The 17840-nt window shown below is 41.6% G+C and overlaps 1 protein-coding gene across 6 annotated transcripts in view; it reads right to left on the bottom strand.

Moving 5' to 3' along the window:
• LOC119016360 (proline-rich protein 36-like) overlaps positions 1 to 17840 on the bottom strand; it is a 34957-nt gene that overhangs the window by 14356 nt on the left and 2761 nt on the right. The window contains exons 2-15 of one of the 6 annotated variants that reach the window (XM_037092131.1): positions 15084 to 15289; positions 12202 to 12364; positions 11998 to 12104; positions 11615 to 11763; positions 11396 to 11532; positions 9908 to 10169; positions 9126 to 9262; positions 7672 to 7933; positions 6890 to 7026; positions 5402 to 5663; positions 4620 to 4756; positions 2893 to 3154; positions 2111 to 2247; positions 385 to 646 (exon numbers count right to left, since the gene is read on the bottom strand). In XM_037092131.1, coding sequence (XP_036948026.1) covers positions 385 to 646; positions 2111 to 2247; positions 2893 to 3154; positions 4620 to 4756; positions 5402 to 5663; positions 6890 to 7026; positions 7672 to 7933; positions 9126 to 9262; positions 9908 to 10169; positions 11396 to 11532; positions 11615 to 11763; positions 11998 to 12104; positions 12202 to 12364; positions 15084 to 15289 — 2620 coding nt within the window. Of the gene's footprint in view, positions 1 to 384; positions 647 to 2110; positions 2248 to 2892; positions 3155 to 4619; positions 4757 to 5401; positions 5664 to 6889; positions 7027 to 7671; positions 7934 to 9125; positions 9263 to 9907; positions 10170 to 11395; positions 11533 to 11614; positions 11764 to 11997; positions 12105 to 12201; positions 12365 to 15083; positions 15290 to 17840 lie in introns of those variants that run through there. The other 5 variants (XM_037092133.1, XM_037092136.1, XM_037092135.1 and 2 more) reach the window with 5 other exon arrangements.

Here is a 17840-nt window from a genome sequence, read left to right as displayed (position 1 = left end):
TAATTCAAGTGAACTGACCCTCTAACTTTAATAGCAGGACCAGATTGAAAATATGTTAATATTCATTGTTTGTCTTTGTGTGGTCTTCGGGGGACTTATAGTGCTGTGATTCATAAATGTCATCTAACAAACAAACATCATTTTGTAGAAAGCAACTGAGATGTCTCACAGCATGATTTCAGAGATATTTCAAAGCGCCAGCTGAAACTGACTCCCTCTATTACAGGCACTGTCTGAGGCATCATTATATCGGTATTTTGCAGGATCCCTACTCATGTCTGCAGCCTGCCAACCCACTGTCCTCCTATCATCTCTTGTACTGGTTGTCCCTGTTCAAATCATCTTCTAGTATTCATGTCACTGCTGGCTGTGAGCTGAGCTGACCTGGTGCCTGTCTGCAGAGACTGGGAGTCACGATGGGCCAAGGAGGAGCCAGCCTCCACAGCATCCAGGAACAGAGGTGGGGTGTGGGCCAGGGTGTGAACGAGGGGTGGAATCAGGTTGGCAGGGTTGTAGGTCGTTGTGAAAAGGGGGGCACTGGCTCGGTGCAGTGGGGGAGGGCTGTGCATGGGGTGTGGGTGGTACTCTGCCAACTCCCTCTGAGATGAAAGCTGGTGCTGGCCCCCATCTCTCATCCTGGATTGGTCTTGGAGATTATACATAGAGATTAAACACTGAGATTAAAGCGATACTGTAGTTTGGTTTCTGGTGAATTTTACTCTTCTTAACATGCAGTGTGAAGAGTTCACTGAGCTCTGAGATTAAACTTGGCTGAACTCAAAGCATGGATATCAGACCCAAGAACAGCAAAATAAAGTAGCTTTGTAGGTATTTTTAAATGGTATTTTAGAAGAATTCAATAAAAATGTTGATGACTCATCCTGCACTTTTGGGACATATACTAATTTTGCGTCCAATATGCTTTCTTCATTTTTATCACAGGACAATGGATTTATAAAAGGAACCATGACTCAGAAGAGCGGAGCGTTTTGATGGAGCAGGACACCCTGATTACACAACTTTACCTGTACCAGTAGCTTTGTTGCTAAAGTAACCACTAACTGCTGCTAAATGAAGCTGCCCTTAGCTAGTTAGTCTCACAGCTTTTTTGACTGAGCCTTGGTATGCTCAGAGTCAATCCTGGAAACAAAACCACCTTGGTGTTCCCTGTCGTTGAGCTGGCCTCAGTCTTCTTTCAGGATGTACTGATCTGTTCTGGTCTGGCTGTGTTTACTGGCAGCTGCCACAGTGAAGAGCGCAACATATCTTCAGCACTACTGGCTACTTGAAACGCTAATCAATATCCATAACAAGTCCCTTCCTAACTGTCTGTTTGTACAGGATAGACCGTATTATGCTGAAGGAAATAGCGCTCTACAAGCTCTTCAACGGGAGCATTAAAGAAGAAAAATACACTAACAAGTACTAACTGTAAATAAGGAGGTTGTATGAAGCCAATTATTTCAGTATTCAAAATACAATTCAGACTAAGATTCAACAAACCACTACTTTTGTTTTATTGTGAAAAAACAGATGAAAATACTAAGGGGGTGTTGGTGCCATCAGTGGGACCTCTCAGTTAGACATTCAGACCAAAACAAGCCTTGCATTTAGCATGTCTATAGCTGAACTATGAGACGGGATTTTACAGCTTCTGAAACACAAATAAAAAGAACATTTAACCAGTTTCCTATCTTTGCCAGAGAACCCTGCAGTTGTTCTGCTGATGCCCTCTGCATCAGTATCCCCACATATCGTGGTCTCACTGAACTGAACAAGAACAAGGCAGCTGTGTTACTTTCATCTTAACACAACGTCAGGCTGTGTGCACACAACAATTGTAATCTAACATGTGAATGTGTTAAAGATTATTAATGCTAGACCTCTGAGCAAAGACTATTAAACTCTCAGCTGTGGAGAAAGTCTCATTTGAATGCTGCTCAATCACAAAAACCTTCATTAATTCAGCTAATGTAGCTCATTTCACCATTTATCACAACCTCTAGTTTCACACAATTGATTATTATATCATTGTATTGAGCACAATGATCAAATGCATCCAGAGCAGTATATTTTGAGAAAATGTGTTAATAAATGAGGATTTAGATACCTGGGCTGCTGAGGCTGGCCTGCAGGTTGCTGTGGGAGGGCACAGTCTGGTTGGACAGGGTGGGGAAAGAAGGTGCTCTGGAGGTGAGTTGGGGCACCTTGGTGGCAAAGTTACCAGAAAAAGAGGGAGCTCCCTTACTGAAAAAGAGAGAAAACATAACTAATAATACACCGTATGACAGCAAAAAACTCCATAAACACAGAGATGACACTGTGATACCTGTTAGGTGCCTGTGTGGGTATGGTGGAGTTAACTGGTTGATGTGTGGGGCTGCTGTTATATCCAGCTCTACTCTGTCTGTATTCAACCTCCCAGATACTCTACAGAACACTGTCAACCAATCTGAAAGGAACTATTATTCATGTTCAGAGTCATACCAGTGAAAATATGTTGTGTTGTAATTCAAGTGAACTGACCCTCTAACTTTAATAGCAGGACCAGATTGAAAATGTGTTAATATTCATTGTTTGTCTTTGTGTGGTCTTCGGGGGACTTATAGTGCTGTGATTCATAAATGTCATCTAACAAACAAACATCACTTTGTAGAAAGCAACTGAGATGTCTTACAGCATGATTTCAGAGATATTTCAAAGCGCCAGCTGAAACTGACTCCCTCTATTACAGGCACTGTCTGAGGCATCATTATATCGGTATTTTGCAGGATCCCTACTCATGTCTGCAGCCTGCCAACCCACTGTCCTCCTATCATCTCTTGTACTGGTTGTCCCTGTTCAAATCATCTTCTAGTATTCATGTCACTGCTGGCTGTGAGCTGAGCTGACCTGGTGCCTGTCTGCAGAGACTGGGAGTCACAATGGGCAAACGAGGAGCCAGCCTCCACAGCATCCAGGAACAGAGGTGGGGTGTGGGCCAGGGTGTGAACGAAGGGTGGAATCAGGTTGGCAGGGTTGTAGGTCGTTGTGAAAAGGGGGGCACTGGCTCGGTGCAGCGGGGGAGGGCTGTGCATGGGGTGTAGGTGGTACTCTGCCAACTCCCTCTGAGATGAAAGCTGCTGCTGGCCCCCATCTCTCACCCTGGATTGGCCTTGGAGATTATACATAGAGATTAAACTCTGAGATTAAAGCGATACTGTAGTTTGGTTTCTGGTGAATTTTACTCTTCTTAACATGCAGTGTGAAGGGTTCACTGAGCTCTGATATTAAACTTGGCTGAACTCAAAGCATGGATATCAGACCCAAGAACAGCAAAATAAAGTAGCTTTGTAGGTATTTTTAAATGGTATTTTAGAAGAATTCAATAAAAATGTTGATGACTCATCCTGCACTTTTGGGACATATACTAATTTTGCTTCCAACATGCTTTCTTCATTTTTATCACAGGACAATGGATTTATAAAAGGAACCATGGCCCAGAAGAGCGGAGCGTTTTGATGGAGCAGGACACCCTGATTGCACAACTTTACCTGTACCAGTAGCTTTGTTGCTAAAGTAACCACTAACTGCTGCTAAATGAAGCTGCCCTTAGCTAGTTAGTCTCACAGCTTTTTTGACTGAGCCTTGGTATGCTCAGAGTCAACCCTGGAAACAAAACCACCTTGGTGTTCCCTGTCGTTGAGCTGGCCTCAGTCTTCTTTCAGGATGTACTGATCTGTTCTGGTCTGGCTGTGTTTACTGGCAGCTGCCACAGTGAAGAGCGCAACATATCTTCAGCACTACTGGCTACTTGAAACGCTAATCAATATCCATAACAAGTCCCTTCCTAACTGTCTGTTTATACAGGATAGACCGTATTATGCTGAAGGAAATAGCGCTCTACAAGCTCTTCAATGGGAGCGTTAAAGAAGAAAAATACACTAACAAGTACTAACTGTAAATAAGGAGGTTGTATGAAGCCAATTATTTCAGTATTCAAAATACAATTCAGACTAAGATTCAACAAACCACTACTTTTGTTTTATTGTGAAAAAAACAGATGAAAATACTAAGGGGGTGTTGGTGCCATCAGTGGGACCTCTCAGTTAGACATTCAGACCAAAACAAGCCTTGCATTTAGCATGTCTATAGCTGAACTATGAGACGGGATTTTACAGCTTCTGAAACACAAATAAAAAGAACATTTAACCAGTTTCCTATCTTTGCCAGAGAACCCTGCAGTTGTTCTGCTGATGCCCTCTGCATCAGTATCCCCACATATCGTGGTCTCACTGAACTGAACAAGAACAAGGCAGCTGCGTTATTTTCATCTTAACACAACGTCAGGCTGTGTGCACACAACAATTGTAATCTAACATCTGAATGTGTTAAAGATTATTAATGCTAGACCTCTGAGCAAAGACTATTAAACTCTCAGCTGTGGAGAAAGTCTCATTTGAATGCTGCTCAATCACAAAAACCTTCATTAATTCAGCTAATGTAGCTCATTTCACCATTTATCACCACCTCTAGTTTCACACAATTGATTATTATATCATTGTATTGAGCACAATGATCAAATGCATCCGGAGCAGTACATTTTGAGAAAATGTGTTAATAAATGAGGATTTAGATACCTGGGCTGCTGAGGCTGGCCTGCAGGTTGCTGTGGGAGGGCACAGTCTGGTTGGACAGGGTGGGGAAAGAAGGTGCTGTGGAGGTGAGTTGGGGCACCTTGGTGGCAAAGTTACCAGAAAAAGAGGGAGCTCCCTTACTGAAAAAGAGAGAAAACATAACTAATAATACACCGTATGACAGCAAAAAACTCCATAAACACAGAGATGACACTGTGATACCTGTTAGGTGCCTGTGTGGGTATGGTGGAGTTAACTGGTTGATGTGTGGGGCTGCTGTTATATCCAGCTCTACTCTGTCTGTATTCAACCTCCCAGATACTCTACAGAACACTGTCAACCAATCTGAAAGGAACTATTATTCATGTTCAGAGTCGTACCAGTGAAAATATGTTGTGTTGTAATTCAAGTGAACTGACCCTCTAACTTTAATAGCAGGACCAGATTGAAAATGTGTTAATATTCATTGTTTGTCTTTGTGTGGTCTTCGGGGGACTTATAGTGCTGTGATTCATAAATGTCATCTAACAAACAAACATCACTTTGTAGAAAGCAACTGAGATGTCTTACAGCATGATTTCAGAGATATTTCAAAGCGCCAGCTGAAACTGACTCCCTCTATTACAGGCACTGTCTGAGGCATCATTATATCGGTATTTTGCAGGATCCCTACTCATGTCTGCAGCCTGCCAACCCACTGTCCTCCTATCATCTCTTGTACTGGTTGTCCCTGTTCAAATCATCTTCTAGTATTCATGTCACTGCTGGCTGTGAGCTGAGCTGACCTGGTGTCTGTCTGCAGAGACTGGGAGTCACAATGGGCAAACGAGGAGCCAGCCTCCACAGCATCCAGGAACAGAGGTGGGGTGTGGGCCAGGGTGTGAACGAAGGGTGGAATCAGGTTGGCAGGGTTGTAGGTCGTTGTGAAAAGGGGGGCACTGGCTCGGTGCAGTGGGGGAGGGCTGTGCATGGGGTGTGGGTGGTACTCTGCCAACTCCCCCTGAGATGAAAGCTGCTGCTGGCCCCCATCTCTCATCCTGGATTGGCCTTGGAGATTATACATAGAGATTAAACACTGAGATTAAAGCGATACTGTAGTTTGGTTTCTGGTGAATTTTACTCTTCTTAACATGCAGTGTGAAGGGTTCACTGAGCACTGAGATCAAACTTGGCTGAACTCAAACCATGGATATCAGACCCAAGAACAGCAAAATAAAGTAGCTTTATGGGTATTTTTAAATGGTATTTTAGAAGAATTCAATAAAAATGTTGATGACTCATCCTGCACTTTTGGGACATATACTAATTTTGCATCCAATATGCTTTCTTAATTTTTATCACAGGACAATGGATTTATAAAAGGAACCATGGCTCAGAAGAGCGGAGCGTTTTGATGGAGCAGGACACCCTGATTACACAACTTTACCTGTACCAGAAGCTTTGTTGCTAAAGTAACCACTAACTGCTGCTAAATGAAGCTGCCCTTAGCTAGTTAGTCTCACAGCTTTTTTGACTGAGCCTTGGTATGCTCAGAGTCAACCCTGGAAACAAAACCACCTTGGTGTTCCCTGTCGTTGAGCTGGCCTCAGTCTTCTTTCAGCATGTACTGTACTGAAGCCAATTATTTCAGTATTCAAAATACAATTCAGACTAAGATTCAACAAACCACTACTTTTGTTTTATTGTGAAAAAACAGATGAAAATACTAAGGGGGTGTTGGTGCCATCAGTGGGACCTCTCAGTTAGACATTCAGACCAAAACAAGCCTTGCATTTAGCATGTCTATAGCTGAACTATGAGACGGGATTTTACAGCTTCTGAAACACAAATAAAAAGAACATTTAACCAGTTTCCTATCTTTGCCAGAGAACCCTGCAGTTGTTCTGCTGATGCCCTCTGCATCAGTATCCCCACATATCGTGGTCTCACTGAACTGAACAAGAACAAGGCAGCTGCGTTATTTTCATCTTAACACAACGTCAGGCTGTGTGCACACAACAATTGTAATCTAACATGTGAATGTGTTAAAGATTATTAATGCTAGACCTCTGAGCAAAGACTATTAAACTCTCAGCTGTGGAGAAAGTGTCATTTGAATGCTGCTCAATCACAAAAACCTTCATTAATTCAGCTAATGTAGCTCATTTCACCATTTATCACAACCTCTAGTTTCACACAATTGATTATTATATCATTGTATTGAGCACAATGATCAAATGCATCCGGAGCAGTACATTTTGAGAAAATGTGTTAATAAATGAGGATTTAGATACCTGGGCTGCTGAGGCTGGCCTGCAGGTTGCTGTGGGAGGGCACAGTCTGGTTGGACAGGGTGGGGAAAGAAGGTGCTGTGGAGGTGAGTTGGGGCACCTTGGTGGCAAAGTTACCAGAAAAAGAGGGAGCTCCCTTACTGAAAAAGAGAGAAAACATAACTAATAATACACCGTATGACAGCAAAAAACTCCATAAACACAGAGATGACACTGTGATACCTGTTAGGTGCCTGTGTGGGTATGGTGGAGTTAACTGGTTGATGTGTGGGGCTGCTGTTATATCCAGCTCTACTCTGTCTGTATTCAACCTCCCAGATACTCTACAGAACACTGTCAACCAATCTGAAAGGAACTATTATTCATGTTCAGAGTCGTACCAGTGAAAATATGTTGTGTTGTAATTCAAGTGAACTGACCCTCTAACTTTAATAGCAGGACCAGATTGAAAATCTGTTAATATTCATTGTTTGTCTTTGTGTGGTCTTCGGGGGACTTATCGTGCTGTGATTCATAAATGTCATCTAACAAACAAACATCACTTTGTAGAAAGCAACTGAGATGTCTCACAGCATGATTTCAGAGATATTTCAAAGCGCCAGCTGAAACTGACTCCCTCTATTACAGGCACTGTCTGAGGCATCATTATATCGGTATTTTGCAGGATCCCTACTCATGTCTGCAGTCTGCCAACCTACTGTCCTCCTATCATCTCTTGTACTGGTTGTCCCTGTTCAAATCATCTTCTAGTATTCATGTCACTGCTGGCTGTGAGCTGAGCTGACCTGGTGCCTGTCTGCAGAGACTGGGAGTCACGATGGGCAAACGAGGAGCCAGCCTCCACAGCATCCAGGAACAGAGGTGGGGTGTGGGCCAGGGTGTGAACGAAGGGTGGAATCAGGTTGGCAGGGTTGTAGGTCGTTGTGAAAAGGGGGGCACTGGCTCGGTGCAGTGGGGGAGGGCTGTGCATGGGGTGTGGGTGGTACTCTGCCAACTCCCTCTGAGATGAAAGCTGCTGCTGGCCCCCATCTCTCATCCTGGATTGGCCTTGGAGATTATACATAGAGATTAAACACTGAGATTAAAGCGATACTGTAGTTTGGTTTCTGGTGAATTTTACTCTTCTTAACATGCAGTGTGAAGGGTTCACTGAGCACTGAGATCAAACTTGGCTGAACTCAAACCATGGATATCAGACCCAAGAACAGCAAAATAAAGTAGCTTTATGGGTATTTTTAAATGGTGTTTTAGAAGAATTCAATAAAAATGTTGATGACTCATCCTGCACTTTTGGGACATATACTAATTTGGCGTCCAACATGCTTTCTTCATTTTTATCACAGGACAATGGATTTATAAAAGGAACCATGGCCCAGAAGAGCGGAGCGTTTTGATGGAGCAGGACACCCTGATTGCACAACTTTACCTGTACCAGTAGCTTTGTTGCTAAAGTAACCACTAACTGCTGCTAAATGAAGCTGCCCTTAGCTAGTTAGTCTCACAGCTTTTTTGACTGAGCCTTGGTATGCTCAGAGTCAACCCTGGAAACAAAACCACCTTGGTGTTCCCTGTCGTTGAGCTGGCCTCAGTCTTCTTTGAGGATGTACTGTTCTGTTCTGGTCTGGCTGTGTTTACTGGCAGCTGCCACAGTGAAGAGCGCAACATATCTTCAGCACTACTGGCTACTTGAAACGCTAATCAATATCCATAACAAGTCCCTTCCTAACTGTCTGTTTGTACAGGATAGACCGTAGCTGAACTATGAGACGGGATTTTACAGCTTCTGAAACACAAATAAAAAGAACATCTAACCAGTTTCCTATCTTTGCCAGAGAACCCTGCAGTTGTTCTGCTGATGCCCTCTGCATCAGTATCCCCACATATCGTGGTCTCACTGAACTGAACAAGAACAAGGCAGCTGCGTTACTTTCATCTCAACACAACGTCAGGCTGTGTGCACACAACAATTGTAATCTAACATGTGAATGTGTTAAAGATTATTAATGCTAGACCTCTGAGCAAAGACTATTAAACTCTCAGCTGTGGAGAAAGTGTCATTTGAATGCTGCTCAATCACAAAAACCTTCATTAATTCAGCTAATGTAGCTCATTTCACAATGTATCACCACCTCTAGTTTCACACAATTGATTATTATATCATTGTATTGAGCACAATGATCAAATGCATCCAGAGCAGTATATTTTGAGAAAATGTGTTAATAGATGAGGATTTAGATACCTGGGCTGCTGAGGCTGGCCTGCAGGTTGCTGTGGGAGGGCACAGTCTGGTTGGACAGGGTGGGGAAAGAAGGTGCTGTGGAGGTGAGTTGGGGCACCTTGGTGGCAAAGTTACCAGAAAAAGAGGGAGCTCCCTTACTGAAAAAGAGAGAAAACATAACTAATAATACACCGTATGACAGCAAAAAACTCCATAAACACAGAGATGACACTGTGATACCTGTTAGGTGCCTGTGTGGGTATGGTGGAGTTAACTGGTTGATGTGTGGGGCTGCTGTTATATCCAGCTCTACTCTGTCTGTATTCAACCTCCCAGATACTCTACAGAACACTGTCAACCAATCTGAAAGGAACTATTATTCATGTTCAGAGTCGTACCAGTGAAAATATGTTGTGTTGTAATTCAAGTGAACTGACCCTCTAACTTTAATAGCAGGACCAGATTGAAAATCTGTTAATATTCATTGTTTGTCTTTGTGTGGTCTTCGGGGGACTTATAGTGCTGTGATTCATAAATGTCATCTAACAAACAAACATCACTTTGTAGAAAGCAACTGAGATGTCTCACAGCATGATTTCAGAGATATTTCAAAGCGCCAGCTGAAACTGACTCCCTCTATTACAGGCACTGTCTGAGGCATCATTATATCGGTATTTTGCAGGATCCCTACTCATGTCTGCAGCCTGCCAACCCACTGTCCTCCTATCATCTCTTGTACTGGTTGTCCCTGTTCAAATCATCTTCTAGTATTCATGTCACTGCTGGCTGTGAGCTGAGCTGACCTGGTGTCTGTCTGCAGAGACTGGGAGTCACGATGGGCCAAGGAGGAGCCAGCCTCCACAGCATCCAGGAACAGAGGTGGGGTGTGGGCCAGGGTGTGAACGAGGGGTGGAATCAGGTTGGAAGGGTTGTAGGTCGTTGTGAAAAGGGGGGCACTGGCTCGGTGCAGTGGGGGAGGGCTGTGCATGGGGTGTGGGTGGTACTCTGCCAACTCCCTCTGAGATGAAAGCTGCTGCTGGCCCCCATCTCTCATCCTGGATTGGCCTTGGAGATTATACATAGAGATTAAACTCTGAGATTAAAGCGATACTGTAGTTTGGTTTCTGGGGAATTTTACTCTTCTTAACATGCAGTGTGAAGGGTTCACTGAGCTCTGAGATTAAACTTGGCTGAACTCAAACCATGGATATCAGACCCAAGAACAGCAAAATAAAGTAGCTTTGTAGGTATTTTTAAATGGTATTTTAGAAGAATTCAATAAAAATGTTGATGACTCATCCTGCACTTTTGGGACATATACTAATTTTGCGTCCAATATGGTTTCTTCATTTTTATAACAGGACAATGGATTTATAAAAGGAACCATGGCTCAGAAGAGCGGAGCGTTTTGATGGAGCAGGACACCCTGATTACACAACTTTACCTGTACCAGTAGCTTTGTTGCTAAAGTAACCACTAACTGCTGCTAAATGAAGCTGCCCTTAGCTAGTTAGTCTCACAGCTTTTTTGACTGAGCCTTGGTATGCTCAGAGTCAACCCTGGAAACAAAACCACCTTGGTGTTCCCTGTCGTTGAGCTGGCCTCAGTCTTCTTTCAGCATGTACTGTACTGAAGCCAATTATTTCAGTATTCAAAATACAATTCAGACTAAGATTCAACAAACCACTACTTTTGTTTTATTGTGAAAAAACAGATGAAAATACTAAGGGGGTGTTGGTGCCATCAGTGGGACCTCTCAGTTAGACATTCAGACAAAAACAAGCCTTGCATTTAGCATGTCTATAGCTGAACTATGAGACGGGATTTTACAGCTTCTGAAACACAAATAAAAAGAACATTTAACCAGTTTCCTATCTTTGCCAGAGAACCCTGCAGTTGTTCTGCTGATGCCCTCTGCATCAGTATCCCCACATATCGTGGTCTCACTGAACTGAACAAGAACAAGGCAGCTGCGTTACTTTCATCTTAACACAACGTCAGGCTGTGTGCACACAACAATTGTAATCTAACATGTGAATGTGTTCAAGATTATTAATGCTAGACCTCTGAGCAAAGACTATTAAACTCTCAGCTGTGGAGAAAGTGTCATTTGAATGCTGCTCAATCACAAAAACCTTCATTAATTCAGCTAATGTAGCTCATTTCACCATTTATCACAACCTCTAGTTTCACACAATTGATTATTATATCATTGTATTGAGCACAATGATCAAATGCATCCAGAGCTGTATATTTTGAGAAAATGTGTTGATAAATGAGGATTTAGATGCCTGGGCTGCTGAGGCTGGCCTGCAGGTTGCTGTGGGAGGGCACAGTCTGGTTGGACAGGGTGGGGAAAGAAGGTGCTGTGGAGGTGAGTTGGGGCACCTTGGTGGCAAAGTTACCAGAAAAAGAGGGAGCTCCCTTACTGAAAAAGAGAGAAAACATAACTAATAATACACCGTATGACAGCAAAAAACTCCATAAACACAGAGATGACACTGTGATACCTGTTAGGTGCCTGTGTGGGTATGGTGGAGTTAACTGGTTGATGTGTGGGGCTGCTGTTATATCCAGCTCTACTCTGTCTGTGTTCAACCTCTGCTGTGATGGAGCTCTGCTCTTTCCTCAATTTTGTCCTGCAGTTCTGAAACCAAATCTGGCACATAAAAATATGCAATATTGGAGAGAATGTGTGGACGGTTGTGAGAAAATGGAAGGAGACAGAGAGAGAAAGTGGTCCAAGACCAAGCCCAAGACAGAGGGGTAAGACTTAACTCCCTGTTTGCCAAGCACTTAATCTGTTCTTAGAGTTACATCATCAAATAAGCAATAGAACGGATCGATAAGGGACATCTCTCAGAGGATCAAAACAGGAAAATAAGTGTCAAACCCTCATTTTTTCAGGTGTGACACCAAGTGCTGCAGCGATCAGCCTCTTCTTCTCTAGATCAGGATACTGGTCCTCCAGGAACAAGGCCTCTAAATACACTAACTGATCTGCACGCATATGCAAATGTACACAAACACACACACACCAAATGGAGGTCAACTACTTGCTTAGTCAAACCTGAACACACACTGACACTTAAGTTACCAGCATTGTGGGGTATTCGTTTTCTCTTCTTCTTTGCAGGTGGCGGTGGGCAGCTGTCCACAGTCTCTGACCCCGGCACCTGAGAGAAGCTCACGCTGTGGTCTCCACCCGTAGTGCTGTAGAGGATGGAGCGCTGGATGGAGCAGACCTTGGTTATCTCCATCTGCAATTTACCAGACAAACATTGCCTCAGTACTCTTCATCTCAGTCAAATATTGCCTGATTAAAAATGATAATTATTTGCACTGTGAAGTGTGAATAATCACATTTCTTTAAATCTGAACTCAAGTTTGGAGGGTGGAAAAAAGATGAGGTGTAAACTAAAAGCCAGCAGGGATCTTTGTCTGCCAAAACACAACTGAAGTGCAGCAAAAAGGGCACAACTGAATGTTTCAGCCCACAGAAGGCAAAGTAACAAAGTGAAAAGTAGCAACAAAATAAAAGCTGGTTCAGAACTTCCAAAACCAAGTAATTCATTTACAGTTTTGTCTATGCTCCTCTCATGTTATCTACACTCAAGGGTGCAGATAATGATCGTTTCATCTTTAAATGATCTGAAATTATTTTCTTGATTGACCAATTCATTGTTTGGACTATACTATTCTATACTATACTATACTATACTATACTATACTATACTATACTATACTATACTCTACATGAGTTACAATTAATGTCCTGGTAATATATGAATTAACTGACAGCATTTTCTGTATGAATTGGCTGTATCCACAACCCGACTCACAGGACAAGCAAAACAGGCATGTTTGTACGGTTTATGTTTGCTTTTCTGCGTGCTGTATTTCTCCAATGAGTGCAGCTGAAGCCTGAAATCAGGAAAATGTACATTTCTTGCTGTTCATAATATGACTTTAAGATTAACTGCAGCTGTGGGTGGTGAACGGAGCCTACTTACAAAATAAAGATTACTGGCAAATTTCATGGTGTAGGTACAGTGAATTATACTGGCAAATAATAATGAATTATTATAATACATTCCCCCTCACATATTTACAGATGTAATGATTTGACACAGTTTGTCATGATCAAATTCTGCAGGTGCGTATTCCAATGATTCAATGAAAGTCTTTCGCCCACTTATATAACACCAGATCACACAATGATCCAGAGATTTAAATCTGGAGGCTGTTTTCACAACCACATCATTAACATTGCAGCAGACTGTAGGTGTTAATCATACCATACACATCACACTGTAATTATATGGGACAAATGAGTAACATGGAGATCTTAACTAGAAGATGCATAAATGTCTGCCATGCTGCTCTGCAATCAAACATTATTCAAAACCACAGGCGTTTATTTTCAAGTTTATGCAATTTACCCAAACTTTCTAAATATCTCTAAGCTGTCAGGCTGAATTTGGGTCTAAGCTGAAATGAACCAATTTGAACACAACTCAATATATTGTATTGATATCAATAACACTACATTCATGCCTTCCCTCTATAACAGATGCAAAATTGTACTCATCAGTGTCTGAAAATTTCAGCTAAAGCTGAGTTTGTTGCTGGAGCTGCAGCAGACTGACGTTGCGTTTTTTATAACCTTAAAGCCACGTAAAGGGAAACTCCACCAAATTTACACATCAAAGTCTGTTTACAGGTCTTTGGGAGTACTATCGCGTAAGTGAAAAGGTTGTATATAAAACCTTTCATGACTCCAGATGGAGTCTCATAAAATTGAATAAATTGCATCAGTTGGATCTGGAGCTGGATTTAGAGTTTGAAGAGTGAGCTTACTTAGCTTTGTAGCCTCCTCCTCTCTCTGCTTGAGGCCAGTGGCACACGGCTACATTAGCCACTATTTGTATTAAACACACCTGACTCTCAGACTGAACTATTCACCACCTTTTGTATTGTGGGCAGGGTAGACCCCACATTCTGACAGACTTTCAGCCCCCCTTGCTCAGATCTTTCAGCTTGGCCTTCATTTTGTTCTCAACTACACAAATGCAACGACAGTGCAGGTTTTGTAGTTGTGACTCTATCGCAGTGAAACAATATGTACGCAGACAGACCAAAAACAACAGCTACGCTACAGTTGACAGGTTGAATGATTGAAAATGTGATAGTTATCTGCAAATAAAGCAAAACTCTCGCCAAAATGCAACCTAGGCTTTTTTTGTGACTGTCTATGAGTGAAACCTTTGTGTAAAAGCATAATTACCATGAAGGAGGCACCTTTGAGATTTACCGTCTTTACGTTTTCGGGCAAGCTCATTTTCAATGGGAGTTTAAGGGGCATTTTTACGCTAGCATCAAAATCATTATTCACTAAGAAGGCTCGACACAACATGAAACTTTGTTCGTAGTATCACCAGGGTCTCTACACATGAACACCAGCATTGAGAACACTGTTTGTGTATGCAGAGTTTACTAAAAAGAAGGCTTTTGAACAACTCACGTTAGCAGCTGTATCTTTGACGCACCGTCGTCATGGCAGACAGAAAGGGTCGATCCCCGAGCGCGACCTAACAGGAAGGCTTGAGGAGCGGTCCACCATTACTCTCCTTCCTGTTAGGTCGCACTCAGGGATCACCTTAGGTTGCTTTTTGGTGAGAGTTTCAGTATAAATGAAATAAATGTGGATCCAGGTCACACAGTGGGGAGCTAATAGCACCGTTCCTACTTCCTACCTCCCTAGTTCTGGCACCCTTGCTTGGACCATGCCAAATTTCAAACTCTGTAAAATTTTATGACTGCATATTTTACAGTTGTGCTTTATGCTTACAAAATATGTCAACAGGCAGGCAGACATAAGAACCACAAAGTACTCATTCTAAGAGCACAGTAATGCTCAGAGCTGTTCATCACTCCAATCTGAGGCTCCGACAGAGCCGAGCTGTCCTCTAAGCTCACTGCTGTCACCTCATGTTTACTGCCAGCTTGTGTTTCTTTGTCCTCCTCATCCTTATTTTCACTTCCTGTCTCGCCTCCCGCCTCTTCATCCTCCCTTTGATTAAACACTTCCCCCTCTCCATCCCTCCTCCTCTTCCTCGTGATCCCTCGGCTGTTCTTTGTTTCCAAGTCTTCCAGTTCTTCATCACGCAGAAGGCTTGGACAGTCTGTAACAGAGTGAAGAGAGAAGAATTTTTACTCTTATATACGATATGTAAAGCCTGGACCTATTTTTTTTTTTTTAATTAATGCAGATACATACACATATGTCCTTAAACCCACACAAACATATTCCAAATAATAATAATAGTACTATAAAGAAAGAAAAACAATCAAAAACAAAACAAACTTATAGACGCTGTGCAAATGTAGGCAATTCTGAGCAACAAACAGGAGAATAGGAAGACAAGACAGTTGACAACAACGTTCATTTGTGATCACTTGAGGCTTGAACTCACAACTTCTGGAACCAAAGACTGTCATCTATCACTCTGAGCTAATTTGAATTTGAATCCACTGTAAAACAATTCAGTTACCAAGACAAAAATCTGAAAATACACAATTGCAGCATGGAGATGTTGGTAATTTGTTTTTAAAAATGACTGATTTGCTCCATAAGTGAATAACTGATGTTTAGCTATGTCATTATTGCATTGACTCCAATTGTTCACATGAAATTTTAAATGCTGTGAAAAATTCAGTTTTTGAGGCTCAATTTTTGATAAATCACAGGAGGAGAGAGGAAACAGGTTTAACAAGTTTTAGTTTTGAAAAAGAAAACTGAGTGATGTACTTCATAATATTAATAGCTTTGAATGTACAAAAGTTTCTTCAATATTGAAGCTACAGTTTGATCAAAGTTCTGAAGCTGTGGTTGATTTGTTATGAATTTTCAATGTTTTGAACTTTAGACGCTTGCTGTAGCGCCACCATCAGGACTATTGTCTTGGGTTTACAGCTGAGGTAATCTGGCATGAGACTGAACCTTTATGCAAAATTTAGTTAGCTTTCACCCACGGTCCGGTCCAAGATATTTGTTTTTATTGAGCGTAGAGGCTTGCTGTGATGCCACCATCAGGACAACAGTCTTGTGTTTCATGTTGAGGACATCTGACATTTTGATCTGTCATCATCATCATCATCATCCTAGCTGGGTCTCGAACCCACAACCCCTGACACCAAGAACCAGCTCCTAACTCACTGAGCTAATGTCAAGCTGTCAAGGCAGATTTCCAAAATGGTCAAAATGTCAGAAATTCTGTTACCTGAACACAAATCATAACCTGCATCTTGACAGCATGTGTTTTGCTTCATAAGAGAAAATCTGATGTTTAAAAATGTCACTCTTACATAGACTCCAGTTCTTCCCATGAGAACAGAATCAAAATGTTCTCAAAAAGTCAGTTTTTGAGATAAAATTCTGATATTTGCCAAACTTCATCAACCAGGACTCCAAAATATTCTCAATATTTTTCAAGAAGATCGAAAATGCATTTAGCAAGAATTTGATAGTATTATGTTTAATTTGAGTATATGTTCGCAGTGCTGTTTACAGTCAAACGTTTTGATGCACTGTAGGCTTAATTTTTGATAAATAAAAAATCTGAGAAACAAGTTTTGTGGAGGACGGTCTGAAGATGCTCTCTAGCAAGTTTAGTGACAATTGAGCAAAAATTGTAGGAGGAGAGGTTTTATAAGTTTTACAGGTTTCGAAAAAAACTGAGTGATGGACTTCATAATTTGTAATGAGTTTAAGTGGACTAAAGTTTCAGCAGTATTGGGGCTATAGTTTGGTGAACGTTTCAAAACTGTAGCATGTACTGTTGATTTTGTAGGTATTTTTAAAGCTTTTAAAATTGAAATGCTTATTTCAGATCCAGTTGTTGATGATCACCTTTTTTGTGATCATGCATAAAGAGAGGAACACTTTCTTGGCCTTTGGTGGAACTTTATTCAAATTATGTAGATCTCCTAATATACATGACTCTGGTGTTAGTGGAATAGTTATGTTGATGTGGTTCATAGCATGTCTTGTTACGGCAAACAAAATTTATTTTATTTTATGGCAATCCCAGAGTAAATGAAACAAAGTTCCATCAGTTTTGCCACATTTTGGACATTTACTGTCTTCTTGTAAATAGTTTTGACGGTGTGTGGTATAATCTGTTGAGTATTTAGAATTGTCTTAGTTTATTTTTTATACATGGAAAAGGTTGTCTTGCATTTTTCTCTCTCTGTTCAAGGACAGCTCTTCCTCTCGTTTATGCAGATCTCTGGCCCATTTCTTTGCACAAGCATCAAATTCATTGCCAATGCTATCATTCAGAGTTGAATACCATAATTTAACTATGTTTTTATTTGGTAGGTTATGACTGTAAAGAACATTTTCAAATGTGTGTACGCAAATTCTCAGCTTTTCTATCAACACACATTTTTCAATAGATCATTTTCCATTGGAGCCCAAATTTCAACATAAGCCCCATCCTTATTTTCCACACTAAAAGCTACTTTCTCTAAATTTACTGCCTCCATTGCTTCGATGGAGTTTTACTCACTCACGCTGCTGGTTTGTAGAGTAAGCAGATTGTATTTAGTAAACTGGAGACAGTGTTTCCCCTAGGTTTTTGTAGCAGCGGTGCTCTGAGTGGGTAACCTAGCAACAGTAGGGGGGTCCGGGGGCATGACCCCCCCCCCCCGGGAGAACATTTTGAAAAATAA

This window comes from Acanthopagrus latus, unplaced genomic scaffold (assembly GCF_904848185.1).
Source record: "Acanthopagrus latus isolate v.2019 unplaced genomic scaffold, fAcaLat1.1, whole genome shotgun sequence".
NCBI lineage: Eukaryota > Metazoa > Chordata > Actinopteri > Spariformes > Sparidae > Acanthopagrus > Acanthopagrus latus.
The sequence above is the reverse complement of the archived record's forward strand: the minus strand, read 5'-3'. Positions and strand labels throughout refer to the sequence as shown.